General features: G+C 38.7%; 2 gene segments (V, D, J or C); both read left to right on the top strand.

Moving 5' to 3' along the window:
- Positions 1 to 26,113, top strand: part of LOC126060229 (immunoglobulin kappa variable 4-1-like) — a 465,741-nt gene that overhangs the window by 177,710 nt on the left and 261,918 nt on the right.
- On the top strand, positions 6,156 to 6,887 carry LOC126060448 (immunoglobulin kappa variable 4-1-like). The segment is given in 2 exon segments: positions 6,156 to 6,222; positions 6,445 to 6,887. Coding segments are annotated over 2 exon segments (408 nt in total).

Raw genomic sequence — 26,113 nt, forward strand, 5'->3', positions numbered from 1 at the left:
TTCTCTGACCATAAGGCCATAAAAGTGGAAATCAGTAACAGAAATCAAACACTTGGAAACGGAACAATACCCAGCTCACAAAAGCCTGGATTATAGAAGACATTAAGGATGGAACAAAGAAATTCACAGAATCCAAAGAGAATGAAAACGCTCCCTATCAGAACCTTTGAGACACAGTAAAAGCAGTGCTCAGAGGCCGACTTATATCAATACGTGCACACACACAAAAAGAAGAATGGGCCAAAATCAAAGAATTCTCCCTACAACTTGTACAAATAGAAAGAGAACAACAAAAGAAATTGTCAGGCACCAGAAGAAAACAAATAATAAAAATTAGAGCAGAACTAAATGAAATAGAAAACAGAAAAACAACTGAAAGAATTAACAAGACCAAAAGCTAGTTCTTTGAAAAAATCAACAAAATTGATAAACCCCTGGACAAACTGAAAAAAGAAAAACAAGAGAGGAAGCAAATAACCCAAATAAGAAATGAGATGGGTGATATTACAACAGACACAACTGAAATTAAAAGAATCATATCAGAGTACTGTGAAAAATTGTACTCTAACAAATTTGAAAACCTGGAAGAAATGGATGAATTCCTAGAGACACACTACCTACCTAAACTAACACAAACAGAGGCAGAACAACTAAATAGACCCATAACAAAAGAAGAGATTGAAAAGGAAATAAAAAAACTCCCTACAAAAAAAAAAGCCCTGGGCTGGATGGCTTTACTGCAGAGTTCTAGCAAACTTTCAGAGAAGAGTTAACACCACTATAACTAAAGGTATATCAGAGCATAGGAAAAGATGGAATACTACCAAACTCATACTATGAAGCCATCATACTCCTGATACCAAAACAAGGTATAAAATAGACACCAAAAAAAAAAAAAAAGGTAATTATAGACCTGCATCTCTTATGAACTGAATTGCAAAAATGCTCAAGAAAATTCTAACCAATAGAATTCAACAACATATCCAAAAAAATTCACCATGACCAAGTGGGATTCCTACCAGATATGCAGGGATGGTTCAACATTTAGAAAAACAATTAATGTAATCCATCACATAAATAAAACAAAAGACAAGAATCACATTTTTTTATCAATTGATGCAGAAAAGGCATTTGGCAAAGTTCAACGCTCATTCATGAGAAAAAGTCTCAGTAAAATAGGAATAGAAGGAAAATTGCTCAACATAATAAAGGGTATTTATACAATTTTTCTTTTAACAGCCAAGATCACCCTAAATGGAGAGATCCTGAAAGCATGCCCACTAAGACTGGGAATCAGACAAGGATGCCCTTTATCACTGCTCTTATTCAACATTGTGTTGGAGGTCCTAGCCAGAGCAATTAGGCTAGATAAAGAAATAAAGGGCATCCAGGTTGGCAAGGAAGAAGTAAAATGGTCTCTGTTTGCAGACGACATGATCTTATACACAGAAAAACATAAGGAATCCTCAAGAAAACTACTGAAACTAATAGAAGAGTTCAGCAGTGTATCTTAACATATAAAAATCAATTGGATTCCTCTACACCAACAAAAAGAACATCGAAGAGGAAATCACCAAATCAGTGCCATTTACAGTAGCCCCCAGGAAGATAAAATACTTAGGAACAAATCTTACCAGAGATGTAAAAGACTTATACAAAGAAAACTAGATTACTCTTCTGCAAGAAACCGAAAGTGACCTACATAAGTGGAAAACATACCTTGCGCATGGATAGGAAGACCTAACATTATAAAAATATCTATTCTACCAAAAGCAGTCTATACATTTAAGGTAATTCTGATCGAAATTCCAATGACATTCTTTAATGAAATGGAGAAAAAAATCACCAACTTCCTATGGAAGGGAAAGAGATCCCGGATAAATAAAGCATTACTAGAAAAGAAGAACACAGTGGTAGGCCTCACCCTACCGGATTTTAGAACCTACTGTACTGCCACAGTAGTCAGAATAGCCTGGTACTTGTACAACAACAGATACATAGACTAGTGGAACAGAATTGAGAATCCAGACATAAATCCATCCACATATGAGCAGCTGATATTTGACAAAGGCCCCAAAACAGTTAAATGGGGAAAAGACAGTCTTTTTAACAAATGGTGCGGGCATAACTGGATATCCATCTGCACAAAAATGAAACAAGACCCATACCTCAGTCCCTGCACAAAAAAGAGCTCAAAATGGATCAAAGACCTATATATAAAATCTAAAACAATACATCTCATGGAAGGAACAAAAAAAGGACAAAAAGTCTTAATAAAAACAAAATCTACAGAAACAAAAGAAAAGAAAAAGAAATCCACAGACAAAAGGAACTCAGCAGAGGAAAGTAAGAGGAACAATGAAAATGTTAACACCAATAAAAAAAAAAAAAAAATTCAATACAAAATACAGCAATAAACTCACACCTGTCAATAATTACGCTGAATGTAAGTGGCCTAAATGCACCCATAAAGAGAGGCAGAGTGACAGAATGGATAAGAAAAAAAAAAAAAAAAACAGGATTCATCACTATGCTGTCTACATCAGAAACACCTTAGAAACAAAGAAGCAAATTTATTAAAAATCAGAGGATGGAAAAAAATATATTAAGCAAATAACTACCAAAAAAGAGCAGGAGTGGCAATACTAATTTCAGATAAGGTAGACTTTAATGCAAAACCCACCGTAAAAGACAAAGAAGGGCACTATATAATAACTAAAGAGCCAATCCATCATGAAGACTTAAGCATAATAAACATCTATGCACTCAATGACAGGGCTCCAAAATACATAAAGCAAACTCAAACAGCACTGAAAAGAGAAATTGACAGTTCCACAATAATAGTAGGAGACTTCAACACAACACTCTTGGTAAAGGACAGAACATCTAGAAAGAAACTCAGCAAAGCTATGAAGAGTTAATAGGCAGAGTCAGCCAACTCGACCTCAGAGACATATATAGAACACTCCACCCAACAGCTGGAAAGTGCACATTCTTTTCCAATGCACACGGAATAATCTCTAGGATAGACCATAAATTAGGCCACAGAGCAACACTCAACAAAATACAAGACAATGAGAAATAAAAAGGGTCTCCTCTGACCACAAAGTCATAAAAGTAGAAATTAACAAGGGAAAAATCAATAAATGGACACTGAAGAAATCAGAGATGGAATAAAAAAATTCCTTGAATCGGATGAGAATGAAAGCGCATCAAAAAAAAACCTTGGGGACACAACAAAGGAAGTGCTCAGAGGTCCATTTATAGCAATAGATGCACACATCAAAAAAGAAGAAAGTGACAAAATCAGAACATTAGCTACACAACCTGAACAAATAGAAAGAGAACAGCAAAACAAGCCCCCAGCCACCAGAAGAAGGGAAATAATAATCGGAGCAGAAATAAATGAAACAGGATAGAAAAACAATAGAAAGAATCAACAAAACCAAGAATTGTTCTTTGAAAGGGTCAAGAAAATTGACAAACCACTGATCATACTGAGAAAACAAAAACACAAGAGGATGCAAATAACCCAAACAGGAAATGAAAGGGGAGTCATTACAACAGACCCAACTGAAATAAAAAGAATCATAACAATATTATGAAAAAGTATACTCCAACAAATTTGAAAACCTAGAGGAAATAGACAAATTTCTACAAGCACACTAGCTACACAACTTAAAATAAAACTGAAAATCTGAACAGACCCACAAGAGAAGAGGAAGAAAAGGTAAGAAAAAAAACTCACAACAAAAAAAAGACCCAGCCCAGATGGCTTCACAGGAGAACTCTACTGAACATTCAGAGAAGAGCTTACACCATTACTACTCAACATATTTCAGGACATAGAAAAGGAGGGGACACTTCCCAATTCATTCTATGAAGCCAGCATAACCCTGACACAAAAACCAGGAAAAGACACCACAAAAAAAAAAAAAAGAAAAAAAATTACAGACCAATTTCTCTCATGAATATAGATGCAAAAATTCTCAACAAAATTCTACCCAATAGAATTCAGCAACATACCAAAAAAAAAAGTACACCACAACCAAGTAGGATTCATACCAGGTATGCAAGGATGGTTCCACATTAGAAAATCAATCAATGCAATCCTCCACATTAATAAAAGGAAAGATAAGAATCACATGATCATCTGAATAGACGCAGAAAAGGAATTTGACAAAGTCCAACACCCATTCCTAGGAAGAACTCTCGATAAAATAGGTATAAAAGGGCAATTGCACAAAGTAATAAAGTTTTTTTTTTTTTTATGCAAAGCCAAAGGCCAACATCATGTTTAACAGAGAGATGCTGAAAACTTTCCCCTCAAGAACAGAAACAAGATTTTTAAAAAGTATGCCCTCTATCTCCACTCCTGTTTAAATAAACCCATAGGGTTTTCATTGACTGATTACTCTGTCCTATAGGGTCGCTATGAGTCGGAATCCACGGGACGGCACTGGGTTTGGTTTTTTGTTGTTGTTGTTGTTTAGATTGCCAGGCTTTTTTTTTTTTTTTTTTTTTTTGGAGACCACTCACTGTTGGTGGACTAGGAGTTGAGTGAGTTAACCGTTAAATATCATTTTTAATTATTTTTTCGGCTATTTCATGTATGAGCGTAAATCTTGTCTTTGTTATTCCATCTAGCCTACAAGTACAAGTCTCTCATCTACTGACTTTTAAAATTTTGGTAATTCTATTTCTAATTTCTAGAAATTCAGTTGGCCTTTCTCAGATCTGAAGTGTCTCCTTTTTAGTTTTCTATCTCTTGCATACAACGTCAACTTTGTCATTTATTTCTTTAAATAAACTCGTGTAATGTCCAAATCTGAAGTATGAGCAGAACTCCTTTTATTCTGTTATTTCTGCTGCAACACATTTGTATTCATATCATGTTATTGCTGTTGTTCTGTGCCCTCAAATCGGTTCCAACTGATAGTGACCTTATACACAAGAGAATGAAACTCTCCATGGTGCTGAGCCATCCTCACAGTCTTTGCTGTTTGACCCCAATGTTGCAGCCACTGTGTCAATCCATTTCTTTGAGGCTCTTTCTCTTTTTCATTCACTCTACTTTATGATGCATGATGTCCTTCTCCAGGGACTCGTCCCTCCTGATAACATGTCCAAAGAAAAAGAGTTTCAGTCCCACCTTAAACATTAAGCTGCTCCAGGCAGACCGAGGCTGCGTGTACCTGGAATGAAACTCCTTGAAGACTTGATATTCAATCACAACTTTAAAAGGAAATCCTGTTTGTTTTTTCCTATCCATTTCCACAATGAATCTAGAGCCCTCTTCTTAGGTCCCAGCCTTTGTGGACATGATAGGTTCCACTTTCTCTTTGGTTCGCACTTCCTCTGTGATCTGAGCCCTCCCCAGCCTACTTCAATATAGGGTCCCTGAGGACTTTCCACACGGGTGAATTCTGGCCCTGTCTTCCATTTCTCTGGCCCTTGCCTAGCCCTGGGATCCAATATCAAGCACTTGCAGTGTTTTTAGGTATCCTACAAGATACAAGTGTCTTTAGAGTGCAGACATGTTCTAGCTATAATTTTTTATCAAATATTGAGGCAAAAACTTACCATATTCTTCCCTTTATTTTGTTATTTTTTTTTCCCCCAGCATTTCTTATCATTTCCCAAAAGTGTTGATTTGAGGAAACTAGTCTCTCATTTATGGAACCTGAACCCATTAAAGACTGTTTTTAAGTTAAAACTGAAGGTATTCATTAGATCATGGGTGCTTCAAGCAGTTGTGATGGGCTACTAACATAAAGGTTTGCAATTCGGACACACCCAGTGGTACCCTGGAATAAAAGCCTGTCAACCTGCTTCTGTAAAGAAAACAGGCAAGGAAACCCTATGGAGCAGCTCTACTGTGTAACACATAGGGTTGCTATGGTTGGAATCCCCTGGACTGTGAGAGGTTTTATTTTAAGTTGATATTAGAGCTTCTAAGTACTGTGTTTCTACTGATAAAATGATACTTTCTGTGATATTTTTGGCTCTTGATGTACATCGGATAGTTTCACAAACCGTGGTCCATGTAATTTGCTTTCAATTCACTGCTTGCTTTCCATAGGCCCCTCCACGCCCAGGCTGGCTGCTCAGATATTATAAACGGGGCCTGTGCCATGTGAGCTGATCTGTATCAGGCAGGCAGGGGCAGCAAGATGGTGCCACAGACCCTGTTCCTCATGTCCCTGTTGCTCTGGGCCTCTGGTGAGAAATTAAAAGTGCTTCAATCCCTGCAGAGTAGAATCTTTGTAGAGCTGAGAAATGATTTTAAGATATGGTGGGAAATGATGGTTATTTCCAAATGGAACCAATTATGTGCTGATACCTAATATCACTAAATATTTTGTATTGGAGGGATATTTTAATGTGTGTATGAAAAAGTGTGTGTATAAATGTATGCATGGTAGTTGGCCGCTCTGATTACAGGTGCCAGTGGGTACATCATAATGACCCAGTCTCCAGCTTCCCTGGCTGCGTCTCCAGGAGAAACAGTGACCATCAACTGCAAGGCCAGCCAGAGTCTTTCTGAAAGCATCATTTTTTCCAGCAGGGACTTCTTAGCCTGGCACCAGCAGAAACCAGGACAGGCTCCTAAGCTGCTCATCTATGGGGCATCTAACCGGGCATCTGGGGTCCCTGACCGGTTCAGTGGCAGTGGGTCTGGGACAGACTTCACTCTCACCATCAGCAACTTCCAGGCTGAAGATGCCGCACTTTATTATTGTCAGCAGGGTAAAAAGCTACCTCCCACAGTGCTTCAGCCTCGAACAAAAACCTCCTCCTGAGGGCTACAGGCCAGTGAGTCTTCATTTCACCAGCTGCTTCCTTTCTGCTCAGCCCTGAACATGCATGCTTTCTCTGTCTGCCCCAAAACCTGCATCTCCTGACTAATGCCTTGAAGTATTTGCAGATTCCAGGAGAAAATGAAGGGATGTGGCTTCTTCTGGATCTCCTTTCATGATAAAATAAAGAAAAAATGCTCTAAAAATGTTTTCTAAGCTTTGTCAGGAGTTTTCATATCACAGGAACCTCCATGTTTCATATGGATAGATCATGTGACTGATTTCGGAAGGGTTCACTGTGCTTTATACCCTGAAAGATCAGTTCTCTCTTCCCTGTGCCTTCTTGACTCTGGAACATTCCCATTTTATTTCCTTCTTTTCCTGGACTTTTTTCCTTTCTGTGCCATTACCCCTCATTACTCTGGACCTAACCCAATATTAAACCTGGACCCTTCATTTTTAAAATCTCCCTCACAGAAAGTAGTATTTCTCTCTTCCGTTTTCCTTCCATGGATCCTGTTTTCCAGCCAAGTCTTCCTGGCCAACATCAATGAAGGCATTTTCATGCTCTCAGCTTCCACTTTACTGCCCTTTCTCCTCTCTCCATGTCTTTCAGGGGCACTCATTCTTTTAAAGACCAGACTCTAACTCATTAATCCTATCACTCTAGAAACATGTGATAGCTTTCCCATGTTCTTTTTCATTAGTTGTCAATTCTTCTTTGTATTAGTCCCTTGGGTACCCAAGTTTAATTTAGTGACTGCAGGAAATCATGGTTCTTTCTGTTTGTTAGTTGCCATCTTGTGAGTCCATGACTCATGAGAATTCAATGCATAATATTATCTGATTGTTGTGATCCATAGGGTTTTCCCTGGCTGATTTCCCAGAACTAGGTCACCAGGCCTTTCTTTCTAGTCTGTATTAGTCTGCAAGTGCTACTGAAACCTGTTCAGCATCACAACAACACGTGTAGAGGAAGTATGGTGAGTGAGGCCCATAGGTCCCTGCTACGTTGTACGCTGATGACAACCCAAGTAGTGTTTCCTGTCAGTATAGTTGAGAGTCTAACTGGCCCTAGAGCTAAAGGAGACTTTCTCTCCTGGGAGATAGCCAGAGATTCTGGCACCTAGTGAGCAGGATCTGACCACTGGGACCTAAAATGTCAGACACATGAGGATGATCCAGAGATACTGTGTAATCAGAGATACAAGTAACATCAAACCAATGGTCTCTAACTGGGACAAGTGGACAGGACTTGGTGGCTTGTACCATTTATTACATATCTCATTTCAAAATGTAGACCTATCTAAATAGGAGGATCACTCTGGAAGAAAATTCCATGTCTAAGAGATGAGGCTTCTGGGGCAGATAGAGGAAGTGTGCATGTTCAGGACTGTGCAGAAAGGAAGTAGCTGGTGCACTGAAGACTCACAGGCCTCCAGCCCTGGGAAGGAACTTCTATTTGAAGTTAAACAGTGTGAGAGGTTAGCCATAATGTTGCTAACAGCAACAATTTGCCATGTCTTCAGTCTGGAAGCTGCTGATTGTGATGGACCCACTGCCACTAAATAGGTCAAGGATCTCAGATGCCTAGTTGGATGCAACGGATAAAAGCAGCTTCGGAGCCTGCCGTGGTTTTTGCTTATACCAGGACAAGACGCTGCTAACACTCTGTCTGGACTTGCACTGATGGGGATCATTCTTCTGGAGACATGGTCAGGGAGACAGGAGACTCTGTTATCACAATGTCTCTACTGGCACCTGCAATCAGAGAGGATAATTACCATATATATGTATACACACACTTTTTCATAAGCATCTTAAAGTATACCATTTTGAATGGGCATTTTAGTGGAATACCTCTCATACATAATTGAGTCATTTTTGGAAATAGCCATCATTTCCCACTAAGTCTTAAATCATTTTTCAGCTCTACAAAGATACTTCTTTAAAGGGATCGAGGCAGTATTCATTTCTCACCAGAGACCCAGAGCAACAGGAACACGAGGACAGGAGCTTGTAATACCATCTTGCTGCCTCCACCTGCCTGATAAAGATCAGTACACATTGCAAAGTCCCTATTTATAAAATCTGAGCAGCCAGACCGGGCCTGGAGGATCTATGCAAAGCCATCATTGAATGTGGAAGCAAAGGACGTGGGCAGTGGGTTGTGAAAGTAATCCATGTAAATCAAGATCTAATCACTAGAAAAGACAAAGTAGGCAACTTAGAAGCTCTCATATCAACATAGAAACTCTCAAACTACAAGCAGTAGCTTCTCTTAAGAGCTTCTATTTAAAATAAGAAAAAAAAATTGAAACGGGTTCAGGGCCCATAAACGATGGGCTAGTTTCCTGATTTCTGTGATACTCGTGAAATAATATAAAATGCTCAAAATATATAAAAGAGAGTGAGGAGTAAAGAAGAGATGACAATGGAGAAATTTTGGTTAACTTTTTGATAAAAATTTATGGCCAGAAAATGTCTGAGCTCTAAACCCAATGTTATCCTGAAGGACAGTTGAAGTCACTGTATACACTAATGAATTACTTCTAGAGATTTGTAAAATCCAGGAAAATGAAAGACAGACCCAGAAATTACCAATGTGGGGAGTCCTGAGGGACCCTATGTTGTGCTAGAGCCAAGGGATGGTGGCTCTAATCTCAAAGACCCTAGGAACCAGAGAAACTAAGTGTATCCTTCAAATAGCTGCAAGAAAATGGTCAAAGGGCTCTAGGGTCATTGTGGAAATGAACAGGGAATAATAAGCAAAATTTCCTTCAGAGGTTTTTTCTAGAAGCCAGCCTTTCAAGGAGTTTCACTCCAGCTATGTATGGCCTAGGCGTGTCTGGAACTCTCCAAACTTGAAATTAGTTTAAGAAGGCCCAATCAATAGAAAGCTGCTCTAGAAGAGGGCAGACCCAGCATAAATCCTCAGGGCACCTCACAAATAAGTTTTCAAAGACTGACACCACTAAGAAGTCAGAGATCCTTGACATCCAAGAAAATAAGATAACTAAGATATGAATATGAATGTGAAGCGACTGAAATAACAGAGAACAAAAGGTGTTCTCCTCACACTTTAGATTTGGAAGCTATGTGAGTTTATTTAAAGAAATAAATGATAAACTTTACGTTGTATGCAAGGCACGGAAAACTAAACGCAGGGTACTACGTATCTGAAAAAAAAAAATCCAGAAATTAGATGCAGAATACACTTCCATCAGTCATACCGTGAGGGCTTGCATATTGCTGTGATGCTGGTAGCTATGCCAACAATATACAAATACCAGGAGGGCCACCACAGTAGGCCTGGTTTCAGTTGAGCTTCTAGAGTAAGCCAGACTAGGATGAAGGACCTGGTGGTCTGCTTCTGAAAGAATTAGCCAGTGACAGCCTTAGAAATAGCAGCAGAACAATGTCTGTTCCACTGCCAGAAGATGAGCCCCTCAGGTTGGAAGGCACTCAAAAGATGACTGGGGAAGAGCTGCCTCCTTAAACTTGAGTTGACCTTAATTCTGTGCAGGAAGTCTAGCTTTTGGGACCTTTGCTCACTGATATGGCATGACTCAAAGTCAGAAGAGCCAGGTGAACATCCTTTAATAATGGAAATGTAGAATGTACGAACTGTAATTAGGAAAACAGAAATTGTCAGAAATGAAATAGAATGCATAAAGATCAATATCCTAGACATTAGTCAGCCAAAATGCACTAGTATTGGTCATTTTGAGTTGGAAAATCACATGATCTATTATGCCAGGAATGATAACTTGAAGAGGAATGGTGTTGCATTTATCAAGAAGAACAATTCAAAATCTATCCTGAAATACAATGTTGACAGTCATAGAACAACATCTACACGTATACAAGTAAGACCAGTTAATATGAGTATTATTCAAATTTACCCACTAACCACTAAGTTCAAAGGTGAAGAAATAGAAGATTTTTACCAAGTTCTGCAGTCTGAAATTGATCGAATACGCAATCAGTATGGTGACAGGAATGTGAAAGTTGGAAACAAAGAGGAAGGATCAGTAATTGAAAAATATGGCCTTTGTGAAAGAAAGGATGCTGGAGATTGCATGAGTTAGGGAGGACGAAAAGAGATGGTCCAGGTTTGGTGACTATGTAGAAGTCTTTCACTGAGGCTTAAGGTAAAGGAGAAGAGTGAAACAGGACATAACTGGAAGGAGATGTGAAATCAGGACAGTTTTTTAAAAAGATGTTTCATGCTGATGGAAATGATGCTAAAGTGTGGAAAACACAGGTAGTTGAGAAAAGAGGTGTGAAATGCCAGGATACCCTAGGGAGGGACAGTGGTATAGGAGCAGAGGGACTGGCCTCAGGCAGGAAGGCTGTCTGCTCATCTACAGTAACAGGAAGAAAGGAAGGCAGAACATGGGGATGTAGACACCTATAGATCAGAAGATACATGAGAGCAGCTAGCGGAAGCTCTTCTAAGAAACAGGAAATGAGGTCATTTGCTTGGCATTTCACAAACTGAAAGAACTGAAGAAAAAATTCAAGCCTCGAGTTGCAATAGTGTAGGATTCCATGGGGAAAATATTAAATGATGCAGTAAGCATCAGAAGAAGATAGAAGGAATACACACAGTCATTATACCAAAAAGAATTAGTCGATATTCAACCATTTCCAGAGGTGGGATATGATCAGGAACTGATGGTACTGAAAGAAGAAGTCTAAGCTGCTCTGAAGTCATTGGTGAAAAACAAGGCTTCAGGAATTGATGGAACATCAATTGAGATGTTCCAACAAACAGATGCAATGCTGGAGGTGCTCACTCGTCTATGCCAAGAAATATGGAAGACAGCTGCCTGGCCAACTGACTGGAAGGGGCCCATATTTATGCCTATTCCCAAGAAACGTGATCCAACCGAATGTGGAAATTATAGAACAATATCATTAATATCACACGCAAGCAATATTTTGCTGAAGATCGTTCAAAAATGGCTGTAGCAGTATATCGACAGGGAACTGCCAGAAATTCAGGCTGGTTTCAAAAGAGGACATGGAACCAGGGATATCACTGCTGATGTCAGATGGATCCTGGCTGAAAGCAGAGAATACCAGAAGGATGTTTACCCGTGTTTTACTGACTATGCAAAGGCATTTGACTGTGTGGATCATAACCAACTATGGATAACACTGCGAAGAATGGGAGTTCCAGAACTCCCATTTGTGCTCATGAGGAACCTTTACATAGATCAAGAGGCAGTTGTTTGGACAGAACAAGGGGATACTGATTGGTTTAAAGTCAGGAAAGGTGTGGGTCAGGGTTGTATTCTTTCACATCTATTTAATCTGTATGCTGAACAAATAATCTGAGAAGCCGGACTATATGAAGAAGAATGGGGCATCATGATTGGAGGAATACTCATTAGCAACCTGCGTTATGCAGATGACACAACCTTGCTTGTTCAAAGTGAAGAGGACTTGAAGCACTTACTAATGAAGATCAAAGGCCACAGCCTTCAGTACGGATTACTCCTCAACATACAGAAAACAAAAATCCTCACAAATGGACCACTGAGCAACATCATGATAAACGGAGAAAAGATTGAAGTTGTCAAGGATTTCGTTTTACTTGGATCCACAATCAACAGCCATGGAAGCAGCTGTCAGAAAGACGCATTTCATTGGGAAAATCTGCTGCAAAGGATCTCTTGCTGAAGAGCAAAGATGTCAACATGAAGACTAAGGTGCGCCTGACCCAGGCAATGGTATTTTCAATCTCATCATTTGCATGTGAAAGCTGGACAATGAATAAGGAAGACCGAGGAAGAGTTGACACCTTTGAATTGTGGTGTCGGCGAAGAACATTGAATATACCATGGACTGCCAAAAGAACGAACAAATCTGTCTTGGAAGAAGTGCGGGCAGAATGCTCCTTAGAGGAAAGGATGGCGATACCGCGTCTTACATACTTTGGACATGGTGTCAGGAGGGATGAGTCCCTGGAGAAGGACATCATGCTTGGCAGAGTACAGGGTCAGCAGAAAAGAGGAAGACACTCAATAAGGTGGATTGGCACAGTGGCTGCATCAATGAGCTCAAACATAACAACGATTGTAAGGATGGTGCAGGACCAGGCAGTTTTTCATTCTGTTGTGTATAGGGTCGGTATGAGTCGGAGCCGACTTGATGACATCTAACAGCAACAAAAACAAAGAATGACAAGTAGCTGTTAAAACTTGAAGAGAAAAGAAAAGAGAAAGGGTACAGACTGAATGAACCAGGTAAATGAAAAACGATTGTGAGGCAGGATTAAGGCCTGTCCTGAAGTAGTGTGCATAAATTTATGGTGAGATGAATCAGAATAATTATGTGTTTTTCTCCAGCCACATTAGGGCCATGGAAGCACGTATGTGGAGGGTGGAGTTTTTCCTAGGGTTTAGGTTTTTGGTATAATGACTCTGTGTATTTCTTCCATCTTCTTTTGATGCTTCCTGTGTAGTTTAATATTTTCCCCATAGAATCCTTCACTATTGCAACATGAGGCTTGAATTTTGAATTTTCAGTTTGAGAATCGCTCAGCGTTTTCTTCCCTTTTGGTTTAGCATCTCCAGCTCTTTGCACAGGTCATTGTAATACCTTACTTTGTCTTCTCAAGACACCTTTTTGAAATTTTCTGTTCAGTTCTTTTACTTCATCAGTTCTTCCTTTTGCTTTAGCTGCTTGACGTTGGAGAGCAAGTTTCAGAGTCTCCTCTGACATCCGTCTTGGTCTTTTCTTTCTTTCCTGTCTTTTCAATGACCTCTTGCTTTCTTCATGGATGATGTCCTTGATGTCATTCCACAACTCGTCTGGTCTTTGGTCACCAGTGTTCAATGAGTCAAATCTATTCTTGAGATGGTCTCTCTATTCAGGTGGGTTATACTCAAGGTCATATTTGGGTTCTCATGGGCTTTCTCTGATTTTCTTCAGTTTCAGCTTGAACTTGCATATGAGCAATTGATGATCTATTCCACAGTCGGACCCTGGCCTTGTTCTGGCTGAAGATATTGAGCTTTTCCATCATTTCTTTCCATAGATATAGTCAATGATTTCTGTATGTATACTCCTTGTGTATAGTCTCCGTTTATGTTGGTGAAAGAAGGTATTGGCAATGAGGAAGTCGTTGGTCTTGCTAAATTCTATCATTGGCTATCCGGCATTTTTTCTATCACCAAGGCCATATTTTCCAAGTACTGACCCTTCTTTTTTGCTTCCAACTTTTGCTTCCGATCTCCAGTAATTATGAATGCATCTTGATTGCATGTTCGATCAATCTCAGACTGTAGCAGCTGATAAAAATCTTCTATTTCCTCATCTTTGGCCCTAGTGGTTGGTGCGTAAATTTGAATAATAGTCGTATTAACTGGTCTTCCTTGTAGGTATATGGATATCATCCTATCACTGACGGCGTTGTACTTGAGGCTACATCTTGAAATGTTCTTTCTGATGATGAATGCAACACCATTCCTCTTTGAGTTGTCATTCCCAGCAGAGTACACTATATGATTGTCTGATTCAAAGTGGCCAATACCAGTCTATTTCAGCTCACTAATGCCTAGGATATCGAGGTTTATGTGTTCCATTTCATTTTTGACCATTTCCAGTTTTCCTAGATTCATACTTCATACATTCCAGGTTCCAATTTTTAACGGATGTTCGGAGCTGTTTCTTCTCATTTTGAGTCATGCCACATCAGGAAATGAAGGTCCTGAAAGCTTTACTCCATCCACGTCATTAAGGTCGTCTCTACTTTGAGGAGGCAGCCCTTCCCCAGTCATGTTTTGAGTGCCTTCCAACCGGGGGTGCTCATCTTCTAGCACTATATCATACAATGTCCTACTGCTATTCATAAGGTTTTACTTGCTAATGTATTTCAGAAGTAGACTGCTGGGTCTTTCTTCCTAGTCTGTCTTAGGCTGGAAACTCACATGAAACCTGTCCTCCATGGGTGACCCTGTTGGTACTTGAATACTGTAGGCATAGCTTCCCGCATCACAGCAACATGCAAGCTTCCACAGTACAACAAACTGACAGACATGTGGGGGACAAACAGAGGTAGAACAACTTAATAGACCCATAAAAAATAAGAGATTGAAAATGTAATCAGAAAAATTCCAACAACAACAAAAAAAAAACCCTGGCCCAGATGGCTTCACTGCAGAGTTCTACCAAACTTTTAGAGAAGAGTTATCACCACTACTGCTAAAGGTATTTCAGAGCATAGAAAAGTACGGAATACTCCCAAACTCATTGTAAGAAGCCAGCATATGCCTGATACCAAAACCAGGTAAAGAAAATACCACAAAAAAAGGAAATTACAAACCTATATCCCTCATGAACTTGGATGCAAAAAAACTCAACAAAATTCTAGCTGATAAAATTCAACAACGTATCAAAAAAATAATTCACCATGACCAGGTGGGATTCATAGCAGGTATGCACAGGTGGCTCAACATTAGGAAAATAATTAATGCAATCCATCATATAAACAAAACAAAAGACAAGAATCACATGATTTTATCAATTGATTCAGAACAGGCATTTGACAAAGTGCAACACCTATTCATGATAAAAAGTGTCAGCGAAATAGGAATAGACATAATAAAGGGCATTTATACAAAGCCAATAACCAACATCATCCTAAATGGAGAGAGCCTGAAAGCATTCCCCTTGAGATCGGGAACCAAACAAGGATGCCCTTTATCACCACTCTTATTTAACATTGTGCTGGAGGTCCTAGCCAGAGCAATTAGGCTAGATAAAGAAATAAATGGCATCCAGATTGGCAAGGAAGAAGTAAAATTGTCTCTATTTGCAGATGACATGATCTTATACACAGAAAACCCTAAGGAATCCTCCAGAAAACTACTGAAACTAATAAAAGAGTTCAGCAGATTATCAGGTACAAGATAAACATACAAAAATCAGTTGGATTCCTATACACCAACAAAAAGAACATCAAAAAGGAAGTCACCAAATCAATACCATTTACAGTAAAAAAAAAAAAAGCCCCCAAGAAAATAAAATACATGGCAATATATCTTACCAGAGATGTAAAGGCATATACAAAGAAACTTAGAAAACACTTCTGCAAGAAACCAAAAGAGACCTACATAAGGGGAAAAGCATACCTTGCACATGAATAGGAAGACTTAAAATTACAAAAATGTCTATTCTATGAAAAGTGATCGATAGATTTAACGCAATTCTGATCCAAATTCCAATGACATTTTTAATGAGATGAAGAAACAAATCACCAACTTCTTATGGAAGGGAAAGAGGTCCCAGATAAGTAAAGCATTACTGAAAAAGAAGAACAAAGTGGGAGGCCTTACTCTACCTGATTTGGGAACCTATTATACAGCCACAGTAGTCAAAACAGCTTGGTACTGGTACAACAACAGATATATAGACCAATGGAACAGAATTGAGAATCCAGACATCCATCCATCCACAAATGAGCAGTTGATATTTGACAAAGGCCCCTAAGCAGTTAAATGAGGAAGAGACAGTCATTTTAACAGATGGTTCTGAAATAACTGATTATCCATTTGTAAAAAAAATGAAAAAAGACCCATACCACACTCCACGCACAAAAACAAGTTCAAAATGGAACAAAGACCGAAATATAAAATCTAAAACAATAAAGATCATGGAAGAAAAAATTAGGACAACATTAGGAGCCCTAATACATGGCATAATTCCTATGCAAAACATTAGTAACAATGCAGAAGAAAAAGTAGATAACTGGGAACTCCTAAAAATCAAAGACCTATGCTCCTCCAAGGACTTCACCAAAAGGGTAAAAAGATTACCTACAGACTAGGAAAAAGTTTTTAGCTATGACATTTCTGACCAGGCCTAAACTCTAAAATCTATATGATACTGCAAAAACTCCACTACGAAAAGTCAAATAACCCTATTAATCAGTGGGCAAAAGATATGAATAGATACTTCAGTAAAGAAGACATCCAGGTACCTAACAGATACATGAGGAAATGCTCATGATCATTAGTCATTAGACAAATGCAAATCAAAACTACAATGAGATTTCATCTCACTCCAACAAGGCTGGCATTAATCCAAGAAAGACAAATGAATAAATGTTGGAGAGGGTGTGGAGAGACTGGAAAACTTATCCACTGCTGGTGGGAATGTCAAATGGCACAACCATTTTGGAAATCTATTTGGCACTTCCTCAAAAAGCTAGAAATAGAACTATCATACAATCCAGCAATCTCACGCCTTGGAATATAAAAAAAAATCCTAGAGAAATAAGAGCCTTTACACGAACAGATATGTGCACACCCTTGTTCACTGTAGCACTGTTTAAAATAGCAAAACAATGGTAGCAACCATGGTGCCCATCAACCAATGGATGAATGGATAAATAAATTATGATATATTCACACAGTGGAATACTACCCATCAATAAAAAACAGTGATGAATCTGTGAAACTTTTCATAACATGGAGGAAAGTAGTAGGCATTATGCTTAGTAAAATTTGTCCATTGCAAAATGAAAAATATTGTGTAAGACCACTATTATAAGAACTCGAGAAATAGTTGAAACAGAGAAGAAAATATTCTTTAATGGTTACAAGAGGGGGAGGGAGAAGGGTGAGAGGGGGTATTCACTAATTAGGTAGTAGATAAGAACTACTTTAGGTGAAGGGAAAGACAACACACAATGCAGGTGAGGTCAGCACAACTGGGCTAAACCAAAAGCAAAAATGTTTTCTGAATAAACAGAATGCTTCCAAGGCCAGCGTAGAAGGGGCCGGGGTTTTAGGACCATGGCTTCGGGGGACAACTAAGTGAATTGGCATCATAAAATCTATTAAGAAAATATTCTGCATCCCACTTTGAAGAGTGGTGCCTGGGGTCTTAAACGCTACCAAGCAGCCATCTAAGTTGTATCAACTAGTCTCAACCCATGTGGGTCAAAGGAGAATGAACAAAACAAGGCCACAAGGTAATTACAAGCCCAAGAGACAGAAAGGGACACATAAACCAGAGACTACATCATCCTGAGACCACAAGAATTAGATGGTGCCTGGCTACAACCCATGAGTGCCCTGACAGGGAACACAATAGAGAACCCCTGAGGGAGCAGGAGAGTAGTGTAAGGCAGACAGTAAATTCTCAAAAGGAACAGACTGAATGGTCTGACTGAGACTAGAAGGACACTGTGGTCATGGCCCCTAGACCTTCTGCTGGCCCTGGACAGGAACCATTCCCAAAGCCAACTCTTCAGACAGGGATTGGGCTGGACAGTGGGTTGGAGAGGGATGCTGGTGAGGAGTGAGCTTCTTGGATCAGGTAGACACTTGAGACTATGTAGGCATTTCCTGGCTGGAGGGGAGTTGAGAGGGTAGAGGGGGTTAGAAGCTGGCAAAATGAACATCAAAAGGGAAAGTGGAGAGAGAGAGCGGGTTGTCTCATTAGGAGGAGAGCAATTGGGAGTATGTAGCAAGGTGTATATAAATTTTTGTGTGACTGACTTGATTTGTAAACTTTCACTTAAAGCACAATAAAAATTAAAAAATATATATAAAATTACTAGTAAAAAAGATTGGTATCTGCTGACACAAGGTTAATGGTTTAAAAATGTTAGACTAAATGCTGCAAACTCTCCCTAGGACAAGTGAATTATATTTCTAAAGAGTGCTCAAGTCAAAAAAGCTTGGTAGGGAAGAAAAATATTGCCTCTTATACATAAAGAGCTAATAGAACAGTTTCATGCAAGGGGCAAAGAGGAAAGAAATTTTATGCCTCAGGTAGTGAATATGATATTCCTGGTAGTAACTTAATAAAATTGATGAATATCCTACCTTATTTCTCTCTCTTTCTTTATATGTTTATGTACATTTGTTGTTACATGCTGGTTAGTTGGTTCTGACTCATGGTCACCATGTGTACAGCACAAGGAGACACTGGCCATCACGCGCCAGCCTTAGAATCATTGCTATGTTTGAGCCCATTGTTGCAGCCACTGTGTCAATCCATCTTATTCCTCTTTTTGGCTGATCCTCTACTTTACTAAGTATGAAGTCCTTCTCCAGGGACTGGTCCCTCCTGATAACATGTGCAAAGTACACGAAATGAAGTCTCACCATTCTAGCTTCTAAGGAGCGTTCTGGCTCTACTTCTTCCAAGACAGACTTGTTTTTTCTAGGAAGTTCATGACATTCAGTATCTTTCTTCCCAGAATAATTCAAAGACATCAAGTTTTCTTCAGGTTCCTTATTCATTGTCCAGCTTTCACATAAAAATGAGACGATTGAAAATGCCATACTTTGAGTCAGGAGCACTGTAGATCTAAAAGTGACATTTTTGCTTTTTAGTACTTTAAATCTTCATTAGGAGATTTGTCCAATTCAGGAATTTGATTTCTGGACTGTTCCTTCCATGAGTGTTGTTTGTGCACTCAAGTAAAATGAAATCCTTGACAATATCAATCTTTTCTCCATTTATCACGAAGATACTTATTGGTCCATTTGTGAGGATTTCTGTTGCCTTTATTTTGAAGTATAATTAAAACAGAAGGCTGAAGTCTTTGATCTTCATCAGTAAGTGCTTCAAGTCATCTGCAAACTGCAGGTTGTTAATGAGTCTTCGTGCAATTCTGATGCTGCATTATTCTTCACATAGTCCAGCTTTTCCAATTATTTTCTCAGCATTCAAATTGAATAAGTATGGTGAAAAGATGCTACCCTGATCTATACCTTTTCTGATTTTAAACCATGAAGTGTCTCCTTGCTCTGTTCCAATGACTGCCTCTTGGTCTATGTATAATATTATCATGAGGACAATTAAGTACCCTGGAATTCCATTCAGAAAGACTGTTTGATCTCTTAATAAGTTGAACTAAAATATCCAAAAAATGAATCATCTTGTAAAAAATATTTCTTGCTCAGGAAATGGCTTTGAAATTTTCTTATGTTCCCTTTCCAGACACAGCACAGTATTCCTAATTGGAAAAGAATCACTGTCTCTTGTGTGTTGTGAAACCATACTCTCACGTGGATAACACAACTGATCAGCATTCAAAGATGGTTACTCCACACTGGACACAAGGAACAAGAGTAGGTAAAAGAATGTTAAAAATAACCTCCCTTTGGTCCAGGTGGGGAGCAGAAGACCTCTCTAATTTTTTCATCTTGATCATATTCAAAGGAGTGAGGAAATTGATATGGATAGGTCTGTAGTAGATTACCTCTGTTACCAGATGCTGGTAGTTTGGTGTGCATTGAATTAGAAGCTAGGGCGTGATTTGTAGGAACTGGGAAGTCAGCTGTGCAGGTGGAACTGTTTGAGTCGGTTGCCCTAGATTCAGTGTTTATGGGGTGGAGAGTGTCACACTCTCACACATTCTGTAGACTTTGTTCTGTAGACTTTGTTACCAAAATAGCCCAAAGCCACACAGACTTATACAAGTGGCCCAATTTTCACCTGGACCCAAATGGAGGTTCTTTCTGATAAAAGGTGAGAGTTTTTCCTTGAGTAGGAATTGAGATCAAGCTCCCAGCAGAGTGAGCTTTCCATCTGCAGGTGGGCTTGAGTGGATTCCTAGGCTCTGAGGCACCTGTGGTTAATGCTGATTGTCTTTTATCAATAACTGCAATTTGTCACCCACTAGGGGATACATTCATGGATAAATATTTTTTAGGGGATACATTCATGGATAAATATTCTTACTGCAGGGAGCTCAGGACAGCTCTTTGACTCTGCTTATCTACTGAGTTTAGATGTTCTTTCTAAGCTGTGAAAAAGAGGTATGATAACATGCCTGACTTCTCTGGAGTTTAAGGGCCCTATTCTCCAACTTTCTGGTCTGAGTCTGCTTCCACATTTCTGATTTTTTATTTTTTTCTTAGAATAAATGGAAAAATCCCATAGAGACTCACAACTGCGTCTTAGGTAGGTCGGGGAAACATGGGCTGGCTCTTTCTGCCTATCCCCAGCTCACCACAAAGGGGATCTTAATTCCAATGACTATCTTGGCATTCTCTGCCTTGTAAGTTACTCACCTCGTCTGAGATTCCCTCTCGAGACTCACCCTTGAGGAAAGGGCTTCTGTCTTTAAAACATGGCCTCCTTACAAGTCACAGCTTGCCTGGATGTTTGATGCTGAAGTCTGTCTGTTTGTATGACCTTGTAAGAAGGCCTGGTTCACCTTAGAGATGGAGATTGCAGGACCCAAGAAAACTTTGAGGGGTAAAAGGGAATTCTAGAATTTTTAATCTGTTGCTGAAGCTGCCTTTGCCATGAGGATTTGTATGGATATGCCAAGATGACAAAGAAAAATGTTATTTTTGAAGTCGTTTCATTTCCATATTATAGGTGACCTGTACAAAAATGGTGAATATAGACTGAGAGCTCTCAAATTCCATGGTTCTTCTTCCATATTACACAGTTTCAAGAACTTTAAAAACTGCTTGTATGAATTTTAATAAGAAGATATGAAGACCCTCTTGAAAAATTAATCACCAAATTAAATCACTTATAATGATCTCCGAAGTCAGTTGATTCTGCCTTAACCACTTTGTCTCATCAGCTGTTAGCCAAAAGTGAAAACTGTGATTTAAGAGGCAAGGGCTCAATGAGTTATTTAGGAGCCATTCTTTGTCTTATAATAATAATGCCATCTCTTCATTAGCAATTGGAAACAGCGACTTTCTGCTTTCAGAACGCAACATTTTCTTAGCAGAAACATAAGCCCCATATTACTCTTCTTGATCAGGAGCCAAGGTAACCCAACACTCCTGCCCTTTGAAGCATAAACTACTCACCTTTCAGTATTTCTAGAAATTTGTATGTTGACTCCCCTACAACACATCTTAGGCCAAGGAGAGAATGCAGGGTCAGTAAAAAATTGAATATAATGAATCAAATTGAATGGAAAAGGATAGAATCAGATAATAAAAAAAGACAAAATAATACAAAAAGACAAAATAATACAAAACCAAATCAAATAAATTTGAGCTGCCTGGAATAGTCTGGGGATAAAGTCATAAAGTTTAACAAAAAGTTAAAAGCTATAAGCACTTCACAGAAACTGACTTGGGCAGATCTCACTCCTGTTTCATATTCTTTTCTTTGGAAATTAGGTATCTCCTCATTGGTTCTCCCAAAGGTGAATATCCTAGCAGCCCTAGGTGAAATTTGAAACTGATAATGAGAATTAATATTAATCTTCCATCCTAGAATGCACAAACATTATCTATTTAAAGCATACTAAAGATTCAAATACTTCCTGGGAGACACAAACAGTTTGCTCTCATCCACTAACAGACAGATTGGTGACTAAACCCCCCAATGGTGCCACCAAAGAGAGGCCTGGAAATCAGTTTTGATAAAGATTATGGCCACTGAAGCCCTGTGGAGATCACATCTACTGGGACGCATTTGGTGTAACCATTAGTTGGAAGTACCACAAAGACAACGGGTTTCGTTTTTTTTTTATTATTATTATTTTTCTTTTAAAAAGGGCTAGAATTGTTGACTATATGAAAAAAAGCATATATTTGCTTGTCAGTAATATTTCTGAGTAGCAAATGAGCAATATCTTTTGCTTCTAGCTCACCAGGAAAGTCACAGGATTCAGTAAAACTGATGCACCTTGGATTCAAACTGCACAATTAATATTGGTCATAACAGTAGCTCTTCTACCCTCAGAACTTGTAGAGAAAAAAAGATAGTGGAAAATCTCTTACAAATGTTGCCTGAGATTAACATTTGCAGGCAAACAGACAGAATGGGAGATGAAAAGAGAGACAGAGAGAGAGAGGAAGAATTTGACTAGATGGCATTGAATTTGTTTCTTTTTGTTTTGTAACAGTAACACTTTAGTGAGTTAGGCAAATACAAAACCATTTTGGACTGCAATTTGAAACGGGATAAACATGTCAAGAATTTGACATGAGTGCCCCCTAGTGTGCTGTTAACTTAGGACCAAAAACCAAACCTGTGGTGGAAAGGAATTCAACTCAGAGTGAACCTATAGGACAGAGTAGAATCACTCCATACGTTTCTCAAGAAGTACATGGTAAATTCTAACTGCAGACCTTTTGGTTAGCAGCCAAACTCATAACCACTATGCCACCTGAGTTTCCTAAGTACAGAAGAAGTACAGAATTCCTGCTCTCAATTTTTTGGCCCTCCTAACAAGGAACGCTAGTTTTGCAGTAGTTAAAGAGCTTGGCTGCTAACTGATAGGTCTGTGGTTTGAACCCCCCAGATGCTCTGCAGGGGAAAGATATGGCATTCTGCTTCCTGTTAAGTGCTATAGCCTTGGAAACCATATGGAGCAGCACAACCCTGTCCTAGAGGGTCGTTGTAAGTTGGAATCAACTCAGGGACAGTGGGTTAACCAGAGCCCCTGCTTCCATGAAGATTACACTTTGGAAATCTTTGGAGCAATTCTACTCTGTCCAGAAAGGTTTCTATGATTCAGAATTGACTCAACAGCAGAAGGTTATTAAACTAGAGCTCAGGAGTCCCTGGGTGATGCAAGCAGTGAACACACTTGGCTTCTAAGTAAAAGGTTGGAAGTTCGAGTCTACAAGAGGCTTATCAGAGGAAAGGAATGGTGACCTGCTTCAGAAAAGTCAGCTGCTGAAAACACTATGGTGCACAGTTCTACTCTTACAAATATGTGGTCACCAGGAATCTCAGTAGAAAACTCAGTAACTGGTTAACCTGCCCATAATTTATCACCAGTCCACTCTTTCAGCATTTGCATGTGCCACAAACAACCCATCCCAGGCCCTCCCCTTCAGCTGGACCTGCCCTGTTGCACCATAACTGAGTGAGTGGCCTTGTCCATTTGACAATGAGTTAAAACTGTCACAACCATGGACAATCAAACAACAAAGAATGCATAGCCCACCCACTCAGACTTAACCAAATAAAACAAAAAAGCAGGTCGAAACAAAGAGATCTACAATCAATAAATGAGGAAAATAACTACTGAATGTCCTGAAGATAGCAGACAATATCAAAACGTATAAGAAAAGGACGAGATGGGCCCATTAGGTGTCCAAAATAATACAAAAGATAAATTTCCTATAGAAGAAAAGGCACTAGAACTACCTGATAGGGAATTCGAATCTCGAAAATTCTGTACTAGCCAAGAGTACAAACAAAAAGACAAAAATGATCAAAAAATAGAGAAATTTATGGAAAAACAGACAAATTCCCCAAAAAAAAAAACGACCAAAAATGGGAAGAGTTCAGAAAAATAATACAGGAACAAAATGAGAAAATACATTCACAACTAGAAACCATTCAGAAACAACAAGTAGAAATCGAACAGATAAATAACAAGATTTCAGAAATGGACAATGTCACAGAAGGGCTGAGGACCAGGTACAAATTTATGGAAAATAAGATCAGGGAAATTGAAATCAAAGGCTTGGATACAACTCTGTTAGAGGAAAAATCAGAAAAAGAATGAAGAAAAATGAAGGAATCTTGAGAATTATGTGGGATACAATCAAAAGCAAACATTTGCTAGTGATCAGAGTTCCAGTACAGGGAGAGAAAATGGAAGACTCAAGGAAGATCATTGAGGAACTGCTGACAGAAAACTTCCCTAATATCATGAAAGATGAAAAGCTGACTATCCAAGAAGCTCAACAAACCCCATATAGGATAGACCCCAAAAGGCAATTACCAAGGCAAATCACAATCACACTGAATATAACTAAAGACACAGGCAAAATCCTGAGAGCAGCTCGAGAAAAACAAAAGTCACATACAGAAGAGAAACAATGAAACTAACCTCTGATTATTTGACAGAAACCACCCAGGCAAGAAGGTAATTGGATGACATATATAAAACCTTGACAGGAAAAAGAAAAAAATCCCAACCAAGAATAACATATCCTTCAGAACTCTCATTCAAATATGATGGTGAAATTAGGACATTTCCAGGTTAACAGAAGTTAAGGGAATATGTGAAAACCAAACCAAACATACAAGAATTATTAAAGGGAGCCCTGCAGTATGAGAACAAAAAACATCAGACCACAGCCTGAATCTAGGACACAAGATTTTACCAGCCAGATCCAATGTAGGAAATGAACTCTCAAGGACTCTACAAAACCAAAAGAATTACAATGGGGAACCAGAGAGTTTAATCTGTGAATGACAACAACATCAGAACAATAGGAGGGAATAAACAGTGTAGGTATAGAACTTTCTAATGGAGAGGAAGGCAAGGTGATACCAAGTAATAATAGACTGTTCAAACTAGAAAGATAAGGGTAAATTTCAAAGTAGTCCCAAAGAAAGTTAATGAACCTACTCACCAAAAGAAAAAAAAGAAGAAGAAGAAGAAGAAAATCATTAAGTATCAATAAAATCAAAATCTACAAAAACAAAGGAAATGAAAAAGAAATCCACAAACAAAAGGAACTCGGCACAAAAGAGTAAGAGGAACAAAGAAAATGTTAGCACCAGAAAAAAAAAAAGCACTACAAAATGACAGCAATAAACTCAAACCTATTAATAAATAATTAAGCTGAACGTAAATGGCCAAAATGCACCCATAAGGAGACACAGAGTGACAGAATGGATTAAAAAAAAAAAAAAAAGGAACTATCTATATGCTGTCTACAAGAGACACACCTTAGAAAAAAAGATGTCAGTTTATTAAAAATCAAAGGATGGAAAAAATATATCAAATAACTACCAAAAAAGAGTGAGAGTAGCACTACTAATCTTAGATAAGATAGACTTTAAAACAAAATCAACCATAAAAGACAAAGAATGGCAGTATATAATGACTAAAGGAACAATCCCTCATGAAGTCTTAACCATAATAAACATCTCCACACCCAATGACAAGGCTCCAAAATACATAAAACAAACCCTAACAGCAATAAAAAGAGAAATTGACTGCTCAACAATAGTAGCAGGAGACTTAAACACACCACTCCCAGTAAAGAACAGATTATCTAGAAAGAAACTCAAGAAAGATACAGAAGAACTAAAGGCACAATCAGCCAACTTGACCGCATAGACAGATATAGAACATTCCACCCAACACATGCAAAGTACACATTCTTTTCCAGTGCACATGGAGCATTCTCCAGAATAGACCATATGTTAGGCCACAGAGCAACCCTCAACAAAATTGAAAGATTGAAATACTACAAAGTATCTTCTCTGACCACAATGTCATAAAAGTAGAAATTAACAACAGGAAGAACAACGGAAAAAGTCAATTACATGAAAACTGACAACAGCCTGCTTAAAAATGTCTGGGTAATAGAAGAAATCAGAGATGA

Source organism: Elephas maximus, chromosome 17, assembly GCF_024166365.1.
Source record: "Elephas maximus indicus isolate mEleMax1 chromosome 17, mEleMax1 primary haplotype, whole genome shotgun sequence".
Lineage (NCBI taxonomy): Eukaryota > Metazoa > Chordata > Mammalia > Proboscidea > Elephantidae > Elephas > Elephas maximus.